General features: G+C 38.6%; 3 protein-coding genes across 8 annotated transcripts in view; all 3 read right to left on the bottom strand.

The window, feature by feature from the left end:
* Positions 1–7,455: 7,455 nt before the first annotated feature.
* LOC127448840 (tubulin alpha chain-like) lies at positions 7,456–10,775 on the bottom strand. Its single transcript, XM_051711678.1, has 4 exons — positions 10,607–10,775; positions 9,094–9,316; positions 8,841–8,989; positions 7,456–8,602 (listed from the first exon to the last, which is right to left on the bottom strand). Exons 1-4 carry the CDS (start codon positions 10,607–10,609, stop codon positions 7,625–7,627), a joined length of 1,353 nt encoding a protein of 450 aa, XP_051567638.1. The 5' UTR covers positions 10,610–10,775; the 3' UTR covers positions 7,456–7,624.
* A 2,165-nt stretch (positions 10,776–12,940) lies between these two features.
* On the bottom strand, positions 12,941–16,402 carry LOC127448841 (tubulin alpha-1A chain-like). Its single transcript, XM_051711679.1, has 4 exons — positions 16,385–16,402; positions 15,957–16,179; positions 14,602–14,750; positions 12,941–14,505 (listed from the first exon to the last, which is right to left on the bottom strand). The coding sequence occupies exons 1-4, from the start codon at positions 16,385–16,387 to the stop codon at positions 13,525–13,527; spliced, it is 1,356 nt and encodes a 451-aa protein (XP_051567639.1). The 5' UTR covers positions 16,388–16,402; the 3' UTR covers positions 12,941–13,524.
* Positions 16,403–21,169: 4,767 nt separating this feature from the next.
* The window catches only part of LOC127448829 (myc box-dependent-interacting protein 1-like), a 51,553-nt gene continuing 46,820 nt past the window's right edge, over positions 21,170–25,902 (bottom strand). For all 6 annotated transcript variants that reach the window (XM_051711651.1, XM_051711656.1, XM_051711652.1 and 3 more), the window contains 2 exons: positions 23,450–23,551; positions 21,170–23,362 (listed from right to left, as the gene is read on the bottom strand). In XM_051711651.1, the coding sequence (XP_051567611.1) occupies positions 23,261–23,362; positions 23,450–23,551 (204 nt within the window). In that variant the 3' untranslated portion in view covers positions 21,170–23,260. The remainder of the gene's footprint in view (positions 23,363–23,449; positions 23,552–25,902) is intronic.

The raw sequence follows: 25,902 nt of genomic DNA, 5'->3' as shown, positions 1-25,902 counted from the left end.
GCAATAGGCCTGCGGATATGGAGCTCAATCATTGTTTTAATGAAGTTGCAAACCTTATAGTACTGTGCAAAAATCTTAGGCACATAAAATGTTTAACAAAAACATTTGTCTTAAGATGGTTATTTATATCTTTAGCTGTAGTGTGTCAATAAGAAATATACATTTTAGACTCCCAAACATTCCTTCTGCAAATAGAATAGAATAGAAGAACATGTAGCCCTGCAACAGATGGCATGGCCCCACAGAGACCCCCACTGAACATTGAGTCAGTCTGGGATTACATGAAGAGACAGAAGCAATTGAGACATCCTAAATATATAGAAGAACTGTGGCGAATTGTCCAAGAAGCTTGGAACATCCTATCAGCCAATAACCAAGAAAAACTGTGTCCAGGTATCCCTAGGAGAATTAGTGCTGTTTTGAAGGCAAAGTTGGTCACACCAAATATTGATTTAGCTTCTTTTTTTATGTTTAATAGACTTTGGATGATGTTAATTGAAAATTAATTATAACACTATTTTTGAAGAAATCCTCACAATGCAAAATTTTTCACAAGTGCCTAAAACTTTTGCACAGTACTGTACATAAATGCAAAGTAACAAAATCAAAGCTAAGAACGTGGAAGGAGAACAAATCGAAAGGGAGTGGAGAGACTATGAGAGTTAACAAAGATTCCCTTTGGAATCTTAAGCATCACATTGCCAGAAAGCATGAGGATGTTGTACGCAACGGGGGGGCTAGATTTTTTGCTAGTAGGAAACACTACCATTTGATAATAAATGAATAGATAAGTAGATAGTAAGGTATCTTGTTGTTTTTGCAATCATGTCAGTGCAGCTGCCAGCTAGATGCAGGGCCGGTTCTGCGGGGGTGCGAACGTTAGAGCACCCTCAGTTGAATATGTGAGGCAACTGAGATTTGTCCTCCGTCACCCGGATTGAGGTGAGTCACTACACCACCACGAGGACTTAGAGGGAATTGGGCATATGTGAGAATTTCCTGTTTCACATTTTTAGCCATAAATATATTGCTGCGCCATGGTAACACCGTTCAAAATATAAAATAAAATCAATTTGCATTTTAGCATCTACAATGTCTTGGCATGATGTTGCACAAATTTGGTGCCAGTCACACGAATCCCCTAGGAGGAGTATTTAAAAGTTCAGAGCTTGCGATTTTCAGAAAATCCTAAATGGCTGACTTCCTGTTGGGCGGAGCTAATGACTATTATTATGAAAGTTGTCCGGCTTGGTTAGAACTATGTTTACTAAATATACTAAATTTACATAATAGGGGTGTAACGGTTCGAATTTCTCATGGTTTCAGCATGGTTCGGTATTTCCTTTGTTCAGAAAAAAATATTACTGCCAAATCCAAAGAATAATCTATTTGGTAAACACTTCAACAGGTTTGCCCTTAAATAACAATCATGGATTTACAACAGTAACCATAGTTTAACCATGTTATTATTAGTAAAATCATAGTAACCACAATATAAACATGGTTATTGTCATGGTTACAATATATAGTAAAATCATGGTTACTATGTAGAAAGTACAGTAGTTCTGTTATAAAACCATGGTTAATTGTATCAAAACAATGATTTCTGCTCAGAAAACCATGGTGACAGAAGTCATGGTTACTAAAATATTACTATAGTAAAACCATGGTTAATTTTCATCAGGGTCCTTTACTAAAAAAAAACCACAAACATTTTCTCTAATTACTAAATCAACATTTTAACTTAATATTTGCACTAATACGCTACATGCATCAACATAAAGTGCACTTGAAATTAATCTCAACATATATTCAATATATAAAAGGAATAACCTTGCTATTTATATGCATATGAGAGAGGATGTTGTGATAAGGCTGCTTGAGTATTTTAATAATATGTGGAAATCACACATGAGCACCCCAGGCACTTTAGTTATTGTTTCATGTCTGTTTGAATTAGCATGGAGTGTCTGCTTAAAAATTGAAGGGAGTGTGTGCAGTTTCAGCTCACCTGCGGCTCTTTCCCTGGGTGATGTCGGCGTAAAAGATTAATCATGTATCAATGTATTACTATGATGACATCTTAATGACATTAATCAAAGCGCAATTATTGATGCTCACGATAGATTACAGCCACGTGGGGAAACAGGAAGAACTTGCGTACACATTTTAAATAAACCTGCACGTGCATTATTGGCATGTATTACCAGTATACAGCACTCGTGTCGAGCGATGTCTGCAAACAGTGCCTGTTTTGTAAATGTCTTTTGACCATGGCTGTTGTAACGGACTCCAAAAAGAAAATGTTCCTAGAAAGGAGAAACACATGGGGTAACCTCCTTGTGGTCACTATAATGTGGTTCGCTCTCGGTGGGGTGCGTGGTGTGTTGTGCGTGGATACCACGGTGGATGGGGTGAAGCCTCCACACACGCTATGTCTCCACTGTAACGTGCTCAACAAGCCACGTGATAAGATGTGCGGGTTGACGGTCTCAGACGCGGAGGCAACTGAGATTCGTCCTCCGTCACCCGGATTGAGGTGAGTTACTACACCACCACGAGGACTTAGAGTGCATTGGAAATTGGGCATTCCAAATTGGGGAGAAAAAAAAGAATAATATTTAATGTGTTGCCATGGCAACACTATTTAACATATCTGGAATCCCTTCAAAAATTTAATCAGCGGTGTTCTGTCATTAAACAATTTTGAAGTGATTTGGGTAAATGTAAAAGGATTATTTCAAAGTCTGTTGTAAGTGCCACACCTCCTGCTGCCAGTTGGTGGTGTTATGGCCCACAATAGCCACATCCATGCGATCAGCCCCCAAGACCAAACATACAGATCAATTTTGATCTAAATCAAACAATGCACACAGAAGATATGAGACCCTTCCTGTTTCCCATTTTGCCCTTAATTTATTGCCTTGCCATGGCAACACCTTTCAATATATCAAAAATCTGTTTGCAATTTAGCATCTTCAGTGTCATGGGATAATATTGACTACATTTGGTGATAATCACATGAATCCCCTAGGAGTATTCAAAAGTTCAGGGCCTGCAATTTTCAAAAAATGCACATTCAATCCAAAATGACCGACTTTCTGTTGGGCGGATCTAATGACTGTAATTTTGAAAGTTGTCCGGCTTGATGAGAGCAATATAAGTCACAAGTTTGTTGACCGTAGAAGAAACTGACCCCACTTTTGTCAAAAGGTCTCTCGCTACAGGGCTCCCCAGGATATTTTGCACTGTTCCTCACACAATGCTATCTTATGACATATAAACACTTATACTATACTTACTATAGCACATGACTCATTTTAACATTTGCATTACATAACCAACTACATTTACAATCATGTTCATGTGTGATCAAATTGCGCAATACTTCAACTGAGCGTGTTGCTTATGCAATAAAAGGACTGGGGTACGAGTCCTGAAGAGCATGCGAGTCAACACGTGAGCCAAAAGTGCCATAGAAACACCATAAAATGACATGGTTGCTTCAGAAATTTTGTATTTCATCTCACATTTGCTTTTTCTGACACTATCAGTTAGGTTTTAGGTTTAAGGTTTAGAGTAGGGTGGTCGTTTTTTTTTTATTATTATTTATTCAAATCTTGACAGAACATTAACCTGATAAACCTCATCTGTTTGGGAGAACATTGCACTCGCTTTTAGCGCCACACAGTGGACATTTCACTTTGGAACTGCCCTGAGACGTAATGAACCACATAATTTTATTTTGAAAAAACGTTACCACAGTCACACAATGTCTGTTGCATGGGAGAAGGCACTCACAAATTGTGACATAGAGAAAGATAAAAAAAAAATTAAATGAAGTTTTGAAGAAAGTTAGCAACGTGAATTATCATTTTTGACTTCATATCTGTCAAATCTGTAGAAGTAGCAGGTGTTTAGAACAAAGTTTAAGACAAAAAAAAATGTCAGTGTTTCTCACTTTGTGCTCATAGTACTGAATGAAAACATCACATTCAGTCAGGTGGTCATATACAGTCTAGTCGCACAAATATTTCAACGTATCTGAAGCTCAAATCAGATCAGAAATTCCGCATCTGCAGATGGTCAGAACTTAACACAGCCGCCATGCGACACTGCATTTGAAATGACTGGCCTCTTGTCTGTCATCTGTCGTTTGTTGGATGCAGTGAAAAGGCGGCTTTAGTCCAGTAAGATGAAAGAAAATTATCTGCAAAAATGTCAGTTGAAAATTTCAAGTTGAAATAAAAAAAAGGAATAAAAAGTACTATTTTTTCTTTTGAATTGTAATTAAGTAAAAGTACAATATTCCGTTTAAATTGCACTTAAGTACAAATCCCCCCCCAAAATGATACTTAAGTATAATACCCAAGTATTTTTACTCAATTACTTTACACCCCTGTCTACTAAAATAATAATTATTATATAATTATCCACAGTCCTTTAGATTGCATACAATTCCTACATATAAAATTTTCAGCAAATTTTTTTTTACCGGTGAGCCTGAGTGGTACTTGAGTGGAGCACACGTGCATAGAGCAGATTATTGAGCGGAGAGGTGTGCTCACACGCTCTGGTGTGAACGTATGTTTTGTTCCTAGCACACAGATCCGGTGTCATGATAAATTGAGTCTGCCCGGTAAATCGAGTCCCCATGGGGGTAACCGTTTGTGATAGCATGTCGTTGAAGTCTAGGCTAACTGAAAAACACAAATAATGACACATCTTTAATTTCACAATCTATAACTTCAGTTATATATAATTATGTGTACCATATTATTTAAAAGATATTAAATGTCATAGTTACATAGTTAAAACTGCATATACTGTTAAGTGAATTTGTAAGGTTTTTAATCAGGGACTGAATAGAGTACCCATTACTAGCTCTTTGAGCCAATGGAATCGCTGTGATGTCATATGGGGACTTGATTTACTGGGCGGACTCAATAGACCTTTTTGACACTCCGGGTTTTGGAACACAGAAGTAAACGTTTGCAGGGTAAACTTCGACAGCGGTGAATGGGAGTGAATGGGAGACAGTGGCCATTTCTCAGGGCCAACAAAGCCTTCTCTGCTGGCCTAACATGTCTAATAAATAAATATTTTTTCATCCTTTCATTCTCATTTACCTTTTTGCCTATGTATTTTCAATCGCTTTCCACTCCTAATTCATCTACAAACGAATAGCAAAAAACAAAAAATTTATCCAATCAGAATTTATTCCTCGATGCTTACAAGTGAAGTGTGACAGCTGTTTCACAACAGCTGTTTTTTAGCTGGCCTTGTGATACGCTTTAAGTGATGTACGTAAATTGAAAGCGAATAGCTCGAGATGCTGACGAGCCGGCTGTCACTGCCACATCACCATTGAGAAAGATATCCTTATGGATTTAAAAACCCAAGATGTAAACAGGAAAGGATGACTGATTTTCACTTCAAGCAAATTGGTAAGTGCTTTTTCCATTGTTATAGCAACATCAGGAGTTTTCTAAGTGTAAATTAGGCTGCTGGAGCATTCAGTGTTGGATCAAGTTTTGAAAAGTAACTGTGTACCCTGACGAAACAATTTATTGCAAGCAAAATTTAAATCGCAAATATTAGCTTTTTCTTCATATTAGACCTCCTTGGTTCTGGCTTTCGTGCGTGGACGTGTTTTTAAAATGTCAGTTTGTATTATTAGATGACTGCCACGTAATGCATGATGACATATGGTGTCTTATTCATTGTGCAACTGTTTTCTTAATGGCATGAATTGCACTGAAGGCCTAGACTTAAAATGCACGGGCCGCCACTGATGGGAGATCACAGCAAATATTATTTTCACTTACCCATTTGCTCCAAGACCAAAATCAAAAATCCACTCCTACGTTTGAATGACTTTCCAGAAGAGGAAAAAAATAGAGACTGGTGGATTAAGACAGTCAGATGGGAGAAGATAGCAAATTTACTGTCACTCTCTCAGCAGCTGTAATAGAAACCCCCTGTGGTAATTCATTTTTTAAAACTAATTCCAGGGTAATATAACACAAAGCATAATGTTATAAATGTACACTCAATATTTTAAAAATGTGTAATTTTTTTTTTTTTTTTTAAATTGCGAGATTAACGCTGATAAATAAGGCGGAAACGCGTCATCACTGTCTGTAAGAAAAGGTCTATTTATGACACCGGCTCTCCCGTTTCACACCCTAAGACAAACACAACCCATTTCATCGTCAGTGCATGTTTACTCAGTAAACTATATCCGAAGCAGGAGACAGGAAAAGAAGATTAGCCTGCTTGCCGCAAGAATATTATTTATTTGGCTCCATGGCAGTCAGTACACAGTTACAGTACGTCAAAAGTTTAGCCTTGACAATTGAATGTATCTCATGATCTTGAAGACGCTTTCATCAAAAGGTTTATGCTTAAATGCCTGGAATTGTTTTGTAGACAATATCAGTTTTGTAGAACTGTTTTTTTTTTTTAACAGCAATGTCGTGTTAAATATTTAAGTAAAGCTCCAATTGAGGCGCAACTCCGTATACGCATATTACGCAGTTTGCGTAGGGCACCAACTCCTTAGGGGTGTACCCTCGTTTCTTTAAAAAAAATAAGTAAAGTGACGCTCTGACAATGGAACTGAATGGGGTCAGTCCATAAACATTACAATAAAAACTGATTCAAAAGTAGTTACAAGATGTAAACGGTATGTGTTGATTTTAGTGTTATAAAATCACTGACTAATCATCTGTGTAGTTATAGTCATTATTAAAATCCCTATATTTGATCAAACTTTATATAGATAAGGTTAGTAAATGACTTTCACACTAAAATCATGTTAACAGGCTATTTTGGTTGTGTTATGGCTATGCTTTTTAAACAAGGCATTTATAATGTTTATGGACTGGCCCAATTTATGTGCATTTTAAGTGCTTTACTGTTATCCCCTTTTTTTTTACTTTTCCTTAATTTTAATCACACCACAAGATATTAAGCTTTTGTGCAAGCGATTATTAGGTTCAATAATAAACGTTACAAGTTTCCCTTCTGGTTTCCAGTGAGGTACAGTTGCATTTGAATGCTCTGTAGCAGATGCAGTCGCTAATAGATAAGCATTTTATAAATCCAACCTTTGGATGGTGGTTAGTGCTAGTTAGATTGCAGACATCCTATTTATGGGTACCTGTTAAACCCTTCCTCTTTCTCTTAGCAACACTGTGGATTATACACTTTGGTTGCCAACGGATTGCCACAGTAATACCAGGCAAACTATTTGAAAAACGCCCCATAGAAACTTCTAAGGCAATCCACCCCAGTCGGATGGTGAAATGACCAAGCCCCTCTTTCCCTGGTCGGATGGCAAAACTATGAAACCACCTAGGATTTCACAGTTAGAATTGCTTCATTGTATCAAAACAGGTCAGTCAAACCTCTAAACCTTTTAGTGACAAAACAAAGGACAACTGCAGTAGATTTTTTTTTTTTCTTCATTTTTATTGAATACTTTGATCAAATAAAAGGAACATTAATTTATTTCATGGAATGTTGTTTTAACACAGAACCACTCCTACATTTTTAAAACTGGGCATAAGTTGTCTTGCTTGGTTGAGCAGAGATCAACAAGCCACAAGGTGTCATCAACTTAATATTCCTCTCCTTCTTCATCCTCCTCTCCAACGCTGTCTGTGCCCACCTCTTCATAATCCTTCTCCAGGGCAGCCATGTCTTCTCTGGCTTCTGAGAACTCACCCTCCTCCATACCTTCACCCACATACCAGTGGACAAAAGCCCTCTTGGCGTACATCAGATCGAACTTGTGATCTAGACGAGCCCAAGCTTCAGCAATGGCGGTGGTGTTGCTCAGCATACACACGGCTCGCTGCACCTTAGCCAGATCTCCTCCAGGAACCACAGTTGGGGGCTGGTAGTTGATGCCCACCTTGAAGCCAGTGGGACACCAGTCCACAAACTGAATGGTACGCTTTGTCTTGATGGTGGCAATGGCAGAGTTGACGTCTTTTGGAACAACATCTCCACGGTACAACAGACAGCATGCCATGTACTTGCCATGACGAGGGTCACACTTAACCATCTGATTGGCTGGCTCAAAGCAAGCATTGGTAATGTCAGCCACAGAGAGCTGCTCATGGTAGGCTTTCTCTGCAGAGATCACTGGGGCGTAGGTGGCCAGAGGGAAGTGGATACGTGGGTAGGGCACCAGATTGGTTTGGAACTCAGTCAGATCTACATTCAGGGCTCCATCGAAACGTAGGGATGCTGTGATGGAGGACACGATTTGCCCAATCAGCCTGTTGAGGTTAGTGTAGGTGGGGCGCTCGATGTCGAGGTTTCTACGGCAAATGTCATAGATTGCCTCGTTGTCCACCATGAAGGCACAGTCAGAGTGCTCCAGGGTGGTGTGGGTAGTGAGGATGGAGTTGTAGGGCTCTACCACAGCTGTAGACACTTGGGGAGCTGGATATACAGCAAACTCAAGCTTTGACTTCTTGCCGTAGTCAACAGAGAGTCGTTCCATAAGCAGGGAGGTGAAGCCAGAGCCAGTGCCACCACCAAAACTGTGGAAGATCAAGAAGCCCTGGAGCCCAGTGCACTGATCAGCCTAGAAAAAAAATTTAACATTACGCATTTTATTAGATGGGAAATTACAAAATCTGTGATTCTCACTTTTGAAAATGTAATTCCTAGTGACATATGTATGTATTTATTTTAACTTTTTAAACTAGGTCACCTATAAAACAAATCAAATATTAACACACCTAAACACCAATGTGCAAATCAGCACATTTACCATTTATGGGTAGAAAAATAATAAAAGGGTGGCAATTTGCATGTCTCACCAATTTACGAGTCCGGTCAAGCACCAGATCAATGATCTCCTTGCCAATGGTGTAGTGACCACGGGCGTAATTGTTGGCAGCATCTTCCTTACCGGTAATCAGCTGTTCAGGGTGGAACAGCTGACGGTAGGTACCGGTGCGAATCTCATCTGGGGAAATTTTTTTTTTTTTTAATAATTATACTTAAGAGTATACCTGTATAGATTGAGTAGAACTAAACTTGGCATAATTGGTTTACAGAGAATATAATTACCAATGACAGTGGGCTCCAGGTCAACGAAGACAGCTCTTGGGACATGTTTTCCAGCACCAGTCTCACTGAAGAAGGTGTTGAAGGAGTCATCTCCACCTCCAATGGTTTTGTCACTGGGCATTTGACCATCTGGCTGGATTCCATGCTCCAGGCAATACAACTCCCAGCATGCATTGCCCATCTGGGCTCCGGCCTGGCCAACGTGCATGGAAATACATTCACGCTGGAGAGAGCGAGAGAGAAAAAAAAAAAAAAAAAAAAAAAAGGGAGAGATGATTAGCATCAGCAACTCGAGACCCTGGATGCGGTCAATTGAGTAAATAGATAAAAACCTTTACTGAACACGCATGTACACACAAAAGGCTATGAATAATAGGTCTAGACAGGAAATGGGGCAAAAAAGGGTAGGATGTTTCATATGAAAATCGGTTATGAATGCATTTGAATGGTGCCTTTGAACGCAGGGAGGTGACCGTTTACACGGTTCTTGACATTGCGCACAAAGGAACGTGCCTAAAAGAAAGGGAAATTCCGTTTGCTTGACCGAATTTGACATGTCAGACACACTCTGTGCTTAGTAACAGTATTGCCTAAGATGACCCATTTCAGAAGATCAATCGCTCTGCATCTGTATCAATACCATTACTTGTTCTCAACCGTTACACTGGACCAGCCCTGCAGCTGTTCCAGTCCTGCTTTATCTGCATTGGCGGATGCGTGCTTAAATGCTGACTAAGCTCCAACTCCATGGAGACATGTCGTCATTTGCACTCAGTCTCACTCACTCTATAAATTTCCAGTACTCATTTTACACAGTTAAACGACAGAATGACTTGCTAATGTGGTTCTCTTTGCCCCAACGCCACGCCATAGGGCAGGGCCGGTCCCTTCCCCCTACCCGCTTGTCCCACCCAGCGTTCTACATTACGATGACAATAGACAATCGGGTGGAGAGAGAGAGAGAGAGAAAAAAAGAAAAAAAAAATCATATTTGATCGCTCCTCAACTGAGGAGACCTTTATCCTCGACTGAATTTTGACGCAGCTGCTCTCCCACCCTGCTCATCTTACAAAAACGTAATACTTAATAAGCGACTGTTCGTCATCCCAAATGAATTAAAATATGATAAGATTATGTTTTTAAGTTTAACACATGAATCTTATTCGTTTTTACGCCTTTTTCTTTGTTCTACTTGTCTTGAGAAAGTGCGCCACACTCCCCAAAGCTCCCACTGTTGCGCGTGCGCGGTAGACTGTCTCGCTGACGCCCAGTGCCTTAAAATTGTTCAAAACAAGACGAAGCAATATCGGTTCGAACGAACACAATGTACAATTTATCTTAAAACAGAACTGTAATTCATTTTTAACATGTGAAAGGTCATTAAAACATGCCAGGCACAATAATCTGGTAGTGTACGCGAAAATGTGTTAGTTTTAAAAAAAAATTTAAAAAAAAAATTCCGCTATATTTACTGAAAATATATGCTTAGAATAACCGTGAACATATGACTTACCATTTTGTTAGATTATTTCCTTCAGACCGACGTCAAGGATTCGGAGGATGAAGGCAGGATTGTGGTGGAAGGCGCCAAGATCCGTTTATATGGCTGCGCGACCGGATGGAGAAGAGGCTGGGCTATTACATCAGACAGGCGGGAGCGCCTGTTAGCGCGAGAGTGAGGAGGGGAAATTTGGGCGGGTCTTTTTATGTAAACCGACCCCCATTCAGAGTCAGACAGAGAAGGACTAAGAGAGGATGGAAAAAAACCCCTGAGTATGTTAAAACAAAGGAGGGAATTCTTAATTTAATGTGTTAAAAAAGGAGAACGACACTACACCCTACACACATATAGATTTATATTAGAATAAGCTACAATATACTACATCATCACACACATTAGAAATGAGGCTGCTCTTAGGCTTCAGTCAGACTTATAAATGTTTTAGGAAAAAGATACCCATTTCTACCAATGTTCTTATAAGATAGTCCATTGTTTGTCGACATACTTTAGGACCCATCAAGCAGTGTCCAATGCCACAAAAAGTAACCAAATGTCCTTGTAATCAAACTTGAAATGCTTTTAAATGACCATGAACTGAATAGGCCCAACAATTTGCTAAATTATTATGAGATGACAATTATGTCATTATGACGATTATGTAAATGCATAAACAACAACAGATGTGTGATTTACCAGCCTAACACATGGAACACACCCTGGGCCGAATATTGTCTTAGTATAAGCTATATTGCAGTTACAAATGAATTTGCTCCAAAATACTGCTGAGTTTGACTGGATGCACAGCCTTTGATGTCAACAACAAAAGAAATGGGAAGGGTTTTCTTCTCCCTTTTAAAGTTAATAAACTTGTTTATTTTGCTATCTTTACTATGCATGATGTGGTTGTTTGCATTGTATTATTTGCAACTTGTATTGTTTTTTCTCTGCAGTCTGTGACCCTATCAGAACAGATCTGTAACCAACAGAGATAGTATACTGTGTAAAGTCAACACTTGACTAAAAATGGTTTGGTGGGGAAATAAATATTAGACTGCAAAGTAACTTACCCAGCTAGTTCAGAGAGACAAGGAGCCATCTGTTTTTAAGCAATGTCTTGCCAGTGGTCAGGGCCATAACTACCATAAACATGGACCCCTTAGAATGTGGGTTTAATGAGTTATTGTTTTTATACAGGTAAGATTTGGGGCTAACATTTATTTATTTGACATCTGGTCTCTGAACATTTAACATAGAACCACATTTACTGACTATAGTCTGATGGATGATGTCAGCCCATTAATATCTGTGCCATGAACTTTGCACTCTGACAAATATGTCTACAGTTCTGCTTTGCAGTAAGCCTCAGCAGATGTACTCTTAACTGGAGAAGTGTGTGTGTTGTACAATATGTTAAAATGTAAATCACTGAGTATTGCAATAATTAAAGCTCCCTCACTCTTGTCCTGCTCAAGGATTGGCCGCTTGGTTAAGTCCAAATGTTTAGAGAAGGACTTAATGAAGAATGTCTGGAATGCCTGGTAATGCTGGCAATGTGTGACTATAAACAAGGACAGTAACTATAAAAGGGTATAAAGTTCATATCATATTATTATTATTGTATGTAAAACAGACCATAAAAGCCATCTGATTTTTGGGATAATTGACTGTATAGCATTCCTGCATCTGACTGAGTGGGGGAGATTCATTTGAAACTGAAGTTCAGTGAAAGGAACAGTATGTAAAAAGGAGCTTTTAAGGGCTTGCTCTGCATCTACGTAAATAGTTTATCTTTAATGTAAATTAGACCATTGTTAGTAGAGTTCACCTTTCTTTGTCTGAACAGTTTGCAGTCTCACAACACAGAAAACAACCCTCTTAGAATGCTGAGCTACTCTCACTTCACTGTTAGAGAAAAACCATATGTTCCCTTTTTACCAATTAACTTCCACAATTTCAAAGCTTAGAATTTTAGGGGCTTTGCATTGAGATTTACTAAACCTTTTTCTTCAAAAGAGCCTTTGCATGTGAAATCATCCCAAATCCACAGTTAATTCATTAGATGGCACTTTTAAACATCTTTTTTATGCAGATACTCAAAAACAAAGAACTGATTTGTTTTAGGTTTCATTTTTTTGGTTAGAAATAGATAGAAAATTATTCTAAACTTAAAGTCTGTATAAGGGCATCTCACACATTAATATTATATCTTAAGAGCCATACACATTTTGATAAAATAAATGTATAAGTGTGTTGATTGTTTCCATGGCACCCATTTAATGCATACTCATTGCATTCCCTTTATTCAGCAAGCATTTGAATTCAGAAGACAATACATAAGTCTGCAGATGGCTCAGCAATGCCCATTCTTTTATTGTTATCCCAGAACAATTAAACCGAGAAACAAAAGCTTTTTGCACTGTAGTGGTTAGCACTGTAACACTTCTCAACTTTTTTTGTCAGTCACTGCTGTTTGTTACAGTGTTTGCGTTAATGGCTATTTTATCTGCTGATGACCAGTATTTTTGTGTAATCTATTAGCCAAGTGACAACCAACTCAGTGAAAACAAACAAACAAACAAACAAAACATCCATTTTAATTCTTTAGAGGCTAAAGATAAAGCCTTAACCCTGGTGGACTTCACATGCACTTAGGAAGCTGGACTGAGTCATGTGGATGATTTGTTCATACTTGAGCATCGAACAAAAACAAACAAAACAAACAAAAAACCCCCCACAGATGGACACTTTAAAATCAAAACCCAATATCTTGAAAACATGGACATTAAAAGGCAGAGAGCATACATGTCAAATACAGCTTTCAAATAAACAAACATAGGAAACAAAACAATATTTTGATATTCTGAAAATACTATTTGTGAAAGCTATGTAGATCTATGATGTTTCTTGCCATATCTTTTTTAGGAATTTCTTTAGTACTCCTCTCCTTCTTCCTCTCCCTCTTCTCCGACACTGTCTGTACCCACCTCTTCATAATCCTTCTCCAGGGCAGCCATGTCTTCTCTGGCTTCTGAGAACTCACCCTCCTCCATACCTTCACCCACATACCAGTGGACAAAAGCCCTCTTGGCGTACATCAGATCGAACTTGTGATCTAGACGAGCCCAAGCTTCAGCAATGGCGGTGGTGTTGCTCAGCATACACACGGCTCGCTGCACCTTAGCCAGATCTCCTCCAGGAACCACAGTTGGGGGCTGGTAGTTGATGCCCACCTTGAAGCCAGTGGGACACCAGTCCACAAACTGGATGGTCCGCTTTGTCTTGATAGTGGCGATGGCAGAGTTGACGTCTTTTGGAACAACATCTCCACGGTACAACAGACAGCATGCCATGTACTTGCCATGACGAGGGTCACACTTAACCATCTGATTGGCTGGCTCGAAGCAAGCATTGGTGATCTCGGCAACGGACAGCTGCTCATGGTAGGCTTTCTCTGCAGAGATCACTGGGGCGTAGGTGGCCAGAGGGAAGTGGATACGTGGGTAGGGCACCAGGTTGGTTTGGAACTCGGTCAGATCTACATTCAGGGCTCCATCGAAACGCAGGGATGCTGTGATGGAGGACACGATTTGCCCGATCAGCCTGTTGAGGTTTGTGTAGGTGGGGCGCTCAATATCGAGGTTTCTACGGCAGATATCATAGATGGCTTCATTGTCTACCATGAAGGCACAGTCAGAGTGCTCTAAGGTGGTGTGGGTGGTAAGTATGGAATTGTAGGGCTCTACCACCGCAGTTGAGACTTGAGGAGCTGGATAAATGGCAAATTCAAGCTTTGACTTCTTACCGTAGTCGACAGAGAGTCGTTCCATAAGCAGGGAGGTGAAGCCAGAGCCAGTGCCACCACCAAAACTGTGGAAGATCAAGAAGCCCTGGAGCCCAGTGCACTGATCAGCCTGCAGGATAAAATCATAAGTAATATTCCTACCCCAGAATCAGTTCTCTCTTTTGTCAGGTTTTGTAATTTGTTCTAGACCCCTAGTGTGTCTCACCAGTTTGCGAGTCCTGTCAAGCACTAGGTCAATGATCTCCTTGCCAATGGTGTAATGCCCACGGGCATAATTGTTGGCAGCATCTTCCTTACCAGTGATCAGCTGCTCAGGGTGGAACAGTTGGCGGTAGGTTCCCGTGCGTACCTCATCTGAAAAACCAGTGTACTTAAAATCTTAAAAGGACAGTTCTCCCAAAAATGAAAATTCTCTCATCATTTATAACCATCATGCCATCCCAGATGTTTATGACTTTCTTTTTTCTGCTGAACATAAACAAAGATTTTTAGAAGAATATCTCAGCTATGTAGGTCCATACAATGCAAGTAAATGGTAGCCAGGCCTTTGAAGCTCCAAAAAGCACATAAAAGCAGCATAAAGGCAATCCATAAGACTCCAGTGGTTTAATCAATGTCTTCTGAAGCGATCCAGTTGGTTTTGGGTAAGAAGAGACCAAATTCCCTGCTAAAAAAAAAATCCAGCTTAACCAGAATGCAATTCACATGCTGGTCTAAGTTGGTTAATGCTGGTTTGTGTTGGTTTGGTTCTGGTCTAGCTGGTGGACCAGCATAGCCATGCTTTCACCAGCAGGTGAAGTTGATTGACTAGCATGGTCTTTCAGGTGAAGCTAGGTTTAGCTAATTAAAAATCCTGCTAGGGTCTCCAGCACACCAGCATGCCATGCTGGGGGACCAGCACACAAAACACAACTTTAGCTAGTGACCAGCAATGCTGGATTTCTTAGCAGGGTTGGAAATCTTTTTACACTGTATATCTTAGCCATTGTAGTCTCTAGGCACGATCATGATTTCAAGCTCAACTACACTTCCTACCTAGTGCTTGATGCATGCGCAAAGCACTAGATGGCGCTATACAAAGTGTTATCGAGCTTGAAATCATGATCACCAAGTAGACTGCTGTCAAGATGTACAGTAGAAAAGGAATTATATTTTGGTCTGTTTTAACCAAAACCAACTGGATCACTTCAGAATATAATGATTTAACTACTGGAGTTTGATGGATTATGTTTATGCTGACTTGATCTACTTTTTGGAGCTTCAAAGACCTGGCACCATTCACTTGCATTTTATGGACCTACAGATATTCTTTTAAAAATCTTTGTTTGTGTTATACAGAAAAAAGAAAGTAAAACACATCTTAAATGTCATGACAGTAAGTAAATGATGCGAGCATTTTCATTTTTGGGTGAACTAACGCATTAATAGATTAACGTTTTGCACCACATATTTTTAGCAGGTGACAAAACAGTGGAAAATGTAAGGCATTTTCTTCAGTATAGAACTGAACTGTACAAACATTGACATGAAATAGTATTAAGTGTATTTTAATTTCAATACCAATGACAGTGGGCTCCAGGTCGACAAAGACAGCTCTAGGAACATGTTTTCCAGCTCCAGTTTCACTGAAGAAGGTGTTGAAGGAGTCATCTCCCCCTCCGATAGTTTTATCACTTGGCATCTGACCATCTGGCTGGATCCCATGCTCCAGGCAATACAATTCCCAGCATGCATTGCCCATTTGCACACCTGCCTGGCCTATGTGGACTGAGATGCACTCACGCTAGGGAGTAAATTAGCAGGCTAATCTTACTTTCCCTTGGCAAGAGTAGTTTTATTTTTATACTTATAAAACTCATATTAACATTTATTCTCACAATCAAAATACAATGAAATTATTCATAAAGACAAATAACATCTAGTCAAGCACAACAATTCACTTGTAAATAATGGATCAGAAAGATTATGAATAATTTCAAAAGTCCTACCATTGTTAAAGTTTCCTCTGGCCGACGTCAGGAGTTCGGGTGAGAAATCTTGTGTACTGTCTCTGTGACAATACCATCGCTTTATAAAGAGTAAGCTGATGCCATAGTAACAGGGTTTGTTGTTGGCAACACAGGGGTTAAGTCCAATTATGTGAACAGCTGCCTCGTTGATTTCAAAGTGAGCCAATCACAGATGTCTGGAGTGCACTGAACAAACGGGGATAGTTGAGTAGTCGTCACATCCCAGTGCTTCTTGTTTCCTGCAAGAAACACACACTGACAGGCAAATACTCATCCACGCACCCACTTTGATTAATATTTAATCCTGCACTGGTGGATCATATCTTTAGAGAATTTGGACATTTTTAGAAATAATTTTAAAACAAACTTTAGTGAAAAGAGAAGTGAGATTTCCCTGATGCAGGAATTTGAAACCCTTTAGTTCAGTTTAAATAACTCTTTCAGAAGTGTTTTATGATCACCACAATCTTGACCCTTATGTAAGTGTATACTTAGTTTTTTGTGTGTGTGCGTATGTGTGTGCCTTTACATCTTTTGCACATGTTGAACACTAGCCTTTCAAAGTATACTGTTTTTGACTGGAGCCCAAATGGGTGTGCTCAACACATGCGCACTACGACTGCTTGGTGATACTTTTTTACACATTCAACTCATGCAGCACGGTACATGCGTACTGGATAGTCCGTGTCTGTGCATGTTGTCTGCACATGCCCTTGGCATTGATAGTACTAAAAAGTATCACAAAGCAGTTGTAGTGCACATGCAGCGAACTCGTCTGGACTGTCCACAAGATGTAACCGCACACAGAAAAACTATGTATATCCTAGCTTTCAGACAGTACACTATTCAAGGGCGTAGATTCCAGGGGGGATCCAATAACAGGGGTGGAAAGAGTACTGAAAAATAACTCAAGTAAAAGTATTATTACTTCTTAAAAAAATGTAGAGTAAAAGTACCTGTCCTAAAAATGACTCAAGTAAGAGTAAAAGAGTAGCTCATTAAAAGTACTCATGAGTAGTGAGTATTGAGTACTGAGTTGCAAAAGCCATGCCCCTTATATTAAAAACTCTATGCTGCAATTTAAAAATGAGGCACACATACCATCATTTATATTCCCTTTTATGGCTGTTTGCCAGAAAGAATAAAAAATATAGGTATTTTATAGGTGTATGTGATTGACAATTTTTAAAATACATCACTTATACTACTGTAAACACTACATGAATCTGATTAAAAAAATAAAATAAAAGGGCAACATGATTACAGAAATGAAAAGATGAAAAAGTTATTTTCAATATCATAATGTATGAAACAATTACATTAAAATCAGTTTGTGTAGGGTCAAAATTTCCCTTAATGCCGACTGAGTTACTGTTGCACATAAAACATGTTCAAAACAATGCAAGTAATGCAAAAAAACAAATAAAACAAAAAAGCAGGGTCACTTGGCGCATCACGTCCCCCACAATAGAGGGGGTAGAGCAATTGTTTGGTACAGGTGCCACATCGGGCTTTAAATGAATAATTCACACAAAAATGAAAATTCTCTCATCATTTAGTCACCCTTATGCCATCCCAGATGTGTATGACTTTCTTTCTTCAGCAGAACACAAATTAAGATTTTTAGAAGAATATTTCAGCTCTTTTGGTCCATACATTGCAAGTGAATGGATGCCAAAATTTTGAAGCTCCAAAAATTACATAACTCAGCATAAAAGTAGCCTAATCCATGTGACTCCAGTGGTTAAATCCATGTCTTCAGAAGAGAAATGATAGGTTGGATGAGAAACAGATCAATATTTAATAATTTTTTACTATAAATTCTCCTCCCTATACTATAAAGTCAATCTCCACTTTAACTTTCACGTTCTTCTTTTGCTTTTGGTGATTCACATTTTTCATGCATATTGCCATCTACTGGGCAGGGTGAAGAATTTCTAGCAAAAATGGACTTAAATATTGATCTGTTTCTCACCCACACCTATCATATCACTTCTGAAGTCATGGATGTCATATGGATTACTTTGTCCTGCCTTAATGTGCTTTTTGGAGCGTCAGAATTTTGGCATCCATTCACTTTTATTGTATGGACCTACAGAGCTGAAATATTCTTAAAAAAAAAAAAATGTATTTGTGTTCTGCTGTAGAAAGAAAGTCAAACGCATCTGGGGTGGCATGAGGGTGAGTAAACGATAAGAGAATTTTCATTTTTGAGTGAACTATTTCTTTAAATGGCACATGGGGGGCCACATTGTCCTCCTTTTGAGATACAATGTCCTGCATTGATTTAGTTCTTGTATCGTTTAAGCCCAGCAATAGTTGTGTTCTCATTCTAATGCATGATGCACAATTTTCTGAAGTTTGTGACTGGTGGAATGTTCTGCCTGAAGTATTTCTCCTCAAAGGTTGTTACCTTTCTATCAGGCATTAGAAAAATACTTGATAAAGGCTAAGCATAATTATAAATTATTTTATCATCTCTACTTTCCTGGTAATTTGTTATACAAATTAACACAATCTCTACATCAGGGGTCGGTATTATTTAAAAAAAAAACTAACAATATTATTAAAAAATATTATTACTAAAAATGTCACTGTTTTATTCTATTACATTAATACTTTTAAAGCTACTCAAGTTATTCAGCCAAAAGTAGTGAGTGGTTTTCTCATTTCCTTGTTATTGTTGTTTGATTAATAGCCGTTATATGACATAGTCTACTAGACAGTGCTCAATTCAGTTACGTGCACACTTCAAGTCTGACATTTTGATACAAATACTCTTTTTATCCCACTGTTTACGTTCACTTTAGACCAAACCGACTGCGTTTACATTAATGCCTCACCAAGACGGGCACTGGCGGAATTATCAAGTGTATTTGACCATTTAGGCGCGAACCCGCATTAGCGCAAAAACATTAGCTGCCTGTCAATCAAACATCACATCTGCAGACGTCAGGAAATAAAAAATCAATCTTTATATTTTATCTAGATCAACCAACCAGTGGTTGTCTTGCTATCGCGATCGATGTAAAGAACACCCCTGTTCTAGATGTAGAACATAGGCTAAGTATAGAAAATTACTCAAAAGTTTATCATTGATATCGAGGACGTATCTTTTCTTTTTTCTTCAGATAAACATCAAGATTGTTTTATCGCCCAGCCCTATTGATAACATCACCTTAATCTCTCACATCAACCCAATAATCTCAGTGATAGATAGCTAATTTGCAGGCGACGTTATAGACACACAGAATCTAGTAAGCAGAAATATGAAATTTACTTCGATATGTTTCTTCAAATTAGATGCAGGATTAATGCTGATGTCTGGCTTGAGCAAGTTAAACTCACTTGACACAGTCAAGCAATTGGCCTTCTTCACGGCGAAAAGCCCTTTCAGGTGCGGCCGTGATGTTCAGGTGTTGAAAATGTGTTTGAGGCATCCTCCACATCCATAACAGTTGGCAACAAATCTGAAAGCTGTTCAAGTTTTTTACATGTGATTTGATTTGACGGGAGTCATGAGACTCTCCCTAGCCAGTCATGTTGATGGATAAAAAATAAAATCAGGACAGGGAAGTAGCGAACACAGAGGGTGGGAAAATAGCGCATTAAATATACAGTTACAACACTTAAAATGTACTCAAGTAAAAGTATACAATTTTTAAACTACTTAAAAAAAGTACAATTCCTGTGAAAAACTACTTAATCACAGTAACGTGAGTATTTGTAATTCGTTACTTTACTCCCCTGCCCAATAATCAAAACAAGCAAGAACAACCCATACCCATTATTATTGCTCATACTTAGGGTTAGAGAATGGAAATAGTCCCATTGTCGTTTGTTCTAGAAACACAAATGATTCCTTAAATAGTGTGGCTTGTTGAGGAGAGGTGTACTTTTCTAAGTAATCAGAGTTTTGTTTTTTCACCTGCTGGGTGATAAAGAGTGTGAATAAATCCTATAGACTTACATACATAGAAGAGACCCGAGCCATTTCTATGATCCGTAATATCATCAAGACTTGTGGGTGCTATAGCAGTAGGTCTAGAAACACCCTAGCAACCGCACAGAAAAGCACTGGCATTGTGGCGACAACTTTTGCACATATAAGTGCCTCTTACAATTCTTAGGAAAATGTAAAAATCTAGTTTATTGAATTCTATCTTTCTTCTATATAGATTTCCCTTCTAATGCGTTTTGTCTCTAAACCATTCTCTCTTTCTTCCTTTGTGTTTACGCTTAATATTAAATGTGGATGGACTCAAAGGAGTCACTAATATCCAGGTCTACAGCTGTAGCTGTTTACTTTTGTCTCAATACATAAGGTGAGTGCAAACTGACTTGGGTACTGAAGCACTTACTATGCCATAATTGTACCCTTAAACTATGCTATTGTTAACAGGCTAGGTGGCCATGGAGCCCAGGAACAAACATTTCTCATCTGTTTCCACGAAGTTACCATGACAATAAATGCACATTTAACATGCAATCAAATAGGAATCTAGGAGGTTTGTTCAATCTTTTAGTAGCTTTTGATATTGGTCTTGTATATTCTGCAGTCAATAGGCTTACATTTTTGTTGGACAAGGTATTAGATGGTTCTGAAAGTGCTGTGCTTTCAACCAAGCCTTTTAAGCCATCAGTTAACTCATAGTAGAAGTATTAAGTTTAGATTTAGGGCCCTTAAAACTTGTGTTAAATGGATCCTTTTAAACTCCACTGATGACATGAAATGAACAAGAGGATGCTAGATTTTATGTTCAGTTTGATTTTAATTTGAATATGCTTCTCAAAGGCTGCCAGACAGGTTTCAGTTTCTCACAGAGTTACATCCTAAACTACCAAAACACCCCAGCACACAATTTTTCTATTTGGAAATAAATACTTATACGTGGTACATGTGGTACATCTGAATTTTCATAGACTGTCAAATGGTATGTTCTGAGATAAATAAAGCCCTTTAATCTTTAATGTATTTGAGGGGTGGATCTTAAAGAAATAATAAATGTAATTTTATTTTTACTAGTCAGAAGAGTTAGGATTGGATAGAACTGATGTCTGTGACTGTCTAATGAATATTCCTTGGTGTAAAACATTCTTAATCTATGTCTACGATCGGCCATTAACAGAAAACAAATCTTCTATTCAACTCATTCCCTTTCCCAATCTTTGAGCCTTTATCATTTAGACATTCAGAGAATTGAAGGACATTCACATATTTTTGTTACAAGGAACAATGAATAGACACCTCCTTTAGCTGACTGTTCCTTTCAAATGCCTGATTTCAATTCTATTCAAATCTGATTCAAACAGAGATTTGAGGTAAAACAAGAAAAAAAAAAAGATTGCTCTGGTATGTAAACAGGTATAGGAAAGAGGAGGCTATATATTCCAGACTTACATAGTATAGACTCACAATGTCAGAACTGACAATGTAAGTAACTTAGTTCACAAATTAGCAGCAACATTTTTGGTGGAAAACAAGAATTTATCAAAATGGGAGATTCTGTACTGGTTTGGCAAAGCAGATTCTCAGCATATTTTTCATCAGATAACATCATCAGAGAGTAAAACCAAATACTTTGTTGCCATCAGTGCATTACAGAATACATTTTCAAAGGCCAATACTATCTGTCTTAAAAAATTCATTCATTTGCAAAAGTCAATCTATTTTTGACAGGCTTTTTGATTTTAAAATATGACAGTTATTAGGAAGATAACGGTAATGAGATTTGTCTGGTCTTCTTCTTTAAATAAGAGTAAAACATTTACGCACCAATCTAAAACATCTATAAAACATCCATGCAACCATGACAAAATATTGAAATGCTCTTCTGTTTTACAGTACATTGCAAAAAGTGTTTCAAGCAAACTGTAGCTCATACAGTCTACCCACAGTGGTTTGTCCCATAGCATACAATTTATTTTCTAATCTTTGGTGTCTTATACCTGAAGACATCAATAACAAAACAAATAAAGAACAAATATCATGAAATTATTCATCATAAAAGCACTGTGTGATATGTCACAGAAGAGACAGGTTGGAGAACAGCCCTTCACGTTTTAAGATTGCCTGTAATGTTGGGGAACAAAGTGTTTGACATTCATTTTAAAAGTGAGGATAGGGTGAAAAGACAGATTCTGAAAAAAAAAAAAAAAAAAAAAAAAAAAAAAGGAAAAGGGGTGGTTTTTAGGTTTTAAAAGTCAACATGAAATTACATTAAGGACTTGATTATATAATGAGTGTTACAAAGAATGGAGCAAGGTGGTAGGAAGGAAAAGGGTAAGAGAGATTTATGACATTAGCGGAACAGAAAAGTAGTTTGAGGCAATGCGTTTCTGTTTTGATGAAAGATTACGATTTACATTATTTTTTTTTTGCAATAATGTGCACCGATGATTCGAGCACAATAAGACAACAAACGTGCATTATGAAAGTAAATATAGAGTAAATTTGTATTTCATGTTGACTTTAAGCAAAAGGGTAATTGATTAACATTAACTGATATGTGTCATGATCAGTTAATGACAAAGAATCTATGCAACACTTGTACTAAACAAACTCCCCAAAATGGCCCAAAAGCACAAAGATCGATTATGCCTGCATCCTACCTGGAAACATTTTTGTTGCATCTACATCACTTTAAAAATTTTGTGCAAAATGAAATGTTCTCTAAATGCAATCTAATGACCGTTATAATGTATTTTTGCAATAATTCTTCTAAAGGGACCAATGTAGATCAGAGCTGGTGTGCTTTGTGTGAGATGCCCTTATTTTTGAAGATGTTTTATAAAAAATGTTTTATCACAGTAGAATGGTGAGAAAACGGGGTGATTCTGAGAGGGCTGTTCCGCTCACAGTCTCTGGGTGAAGTTTTCAGGAAAGACCCCTTTAGCTAAGAGGTTTTTATTCTGAAGCCAGTGTGACTCTTTTACACCCATTAACCATCCTTCATCCTGCACACACACACACAGAAAGAGCAAAAATCATTGTCTGATTGTATGCGTGAGTGTGTATGTTTGAGCATGTGTGCCAGTGCTAACCTGTTCATCTGGATTGTCAAAGGGAATAACAAGCACAATGTCACCGGCCTTCAGACCAAGTTCATCATTGTCCGTTGCTTCATAGTCATGCATTGCTTTCACCTTGCAAGAAAAAAAACACCATGTTAGTCTAAACCAGTTTGAGGCAATACAAATATACAGGTGCATCTCAATAAATTAGAATGTCGTGGAAAAGTTCATTTATTTCAGAAATTCAACTGAAGTAGTTTAAGTCTTTGGTTCTTTTAATTGTGACGATTTTGGCTCACATTTAACAAAAACCCACCAATTCACTATCTCAAAAAATTAGAATACATCATAAGACCAATAAAAAAAAACATTTTTAGTGAATTGTTGGCCTTCTGGAAAGTATGTTCAATTACTGTATATGTACTCAATTCTTGGTAGGGGCTCCTTTTGCTTTAATTACTGCCTCAATTCGGCGTGGCATGGAGGTGATCAGTTTGTGGCACTGCTGAGGTGGTATGGAAGCCCAGGTTTCTTTGACAGTGGCCTTCAGCTCATCTGCATTTTTTGGTCTCTTGTTTCTCATTTTCCTCTTGACAATACCCCATAGATTCTCTATGGGGTTCAGGTCTGGTGAGTTTGCTGGCCAGTCAAGCACACCAACACCATGGTCATTTAACCAACTTTTGGTGCTTTTGGCAGTCTTGAAACTTAACACTGGACTTCAAGCAACTTGGGCTATGAGCTTCTCCACCCATCCTCCAGACTCTAGGACCTTGGTTTCCAAATGAAATACAAAACTTGCTCTCATCTGAAAAGAGGACTTTGGACCACTGGGCAACAGTCCAGTTCTTCTTCTCCTTAGCCCAGGTAAGACGCCTCTGACGTTGTCTGTGGTTCAGGAGTGGCTTAACAAGAGGAATACGACAACTGTAGCCAAATTCCTTGACACGTCTGTGTGTGGTGGCTCTTGATGCCTTGACCCCAGCCTCAGTCCATTCCTTGTGAAGTTCACCCAAATTCTTGAATCGATTTTGCTTGACAATCATAAGGCTGCGGTTCTCTCGGTTGGTTGTGCATCTTTTTCTTCCACACTTTTTCCTTCCACTCAACTTTCTGTTAACATGCTTGGATACAGCACTCTGTGAACAGCCAGCTTCTTTGGCAATGAATGTTTGTGGCTTACCCTCCTTGTGAAGGGTGTCAATGATTGTCTTCTGGACAACTGTCAGATCAGCAGCCTTCCCCATGATTGTGTAGCCTAGTGAACCAAACTGAGAGACCATTTTGAAGGCTCAGGAAAACTTTGCAGGTGTTTTGAGTTGATTAGCTGATTGGCATGTCACCATATTCTAATTTTTTGAGATAGTGAATTGGTGGGTTTTTGTTAAATGTGAGCCAAAATCGTCACAATTAAAAGAACCAAAGACTTAAACTACTTCAGTCTGTGTGCATTGAATTTATTTAATACACGAGTTTCACAATTTGAGTTGAATTACTGAAATAAATTAACTTTTCCACGACATTCTAATTTATTGAGATGCACCTGTATACTCACTTGGAATTCAATCACATTTGTCTTTACAGCTACAGTACATTTTGCCAGGAACAGAGAGGCTGAGGACCCAAGCGCAGAGATTCAAAAAACAAGGAATTTATTTAAGTACAAAAATGAATCAAAAACAAACCAAAACTCCCACAAGGGGGAATACAAACATAAACTACCCCGTAGGGGAAAAAGGTGTCCAGGCTAGGGCAGAGGGTATGGAAACGGGCTGGACTGGAAAACGGATCAAACACACAGGACCGACTAAATGCACACAAGACACACAAGACGAACTGGTACTGGACAGCATACATGAGGAGACTAAAATAAGGAGAGAAATCAACAGGTTAACAAGACAGGGCAGGGGTAACTAATAAACTAATAATGGGCAAACAAGGAGGCGGGGTATGACGTAAGACAGAGAGACACATGGCGATACAGAAACAAAACAAAGCCACGTGCAATCACAGACCGAAGTGACCGAACCTCAGCACAATGTGAAGACATCTCGCTACCGGGTGCACAGCTCAAAGCGAGTGTAACCCGCGGTAGCGAGAGACAGACATAGATTACTGACGCAAGTGCATGCCACCAAGATGACAAGCGCAGTGCACTCACGCTAGTACAGGATAAGACATGGAACATGAGTATCCGGATTCGACACCAAAGCCGCACCAGACAGAAGGGTCAGGATCCAGACACCATGCTCCAGACATGAAACAAGACCGACCAAAAACACAAGACAGACATGGGATGATAATGCCATGGTCCTGTCAGACAAAAAAGCACACTGACAGAGTGACAGGACCATGACACATATGTACTGTATATATATACAGGTATATAGCACCAGTTTTAAACTATTGTCTGAAAAGAAAATGTATTGGCCTTAAATAAAAAAAAATAAAATAAAAAAGGAATCTTTAAAGTAAAACAAGCT

The sequence above is a fragment of the Myxocyprinus asiaticus genome, chromosome 12 (assembly GCF_019703515.2).
Source record: "Myxocyprinus asiaticus isolate MX2 ecotype Aquarium Trade chromosome 12, UBuf_Myxa_2, whole genome shotgun sequence".
NCBI classification, from domain to species: Eukaryota; Metazoa; Chordata; class Actinopteri; order Cypriniformes; family Catostomidae; genus Myxocyprinus; species Myxocyprinus asiaticus.
The sequence above is the reverse complement of the archived record's forward strand: the minus strand, read 5'-3'. Positions and strand labels throughout refer to the sequence as shown.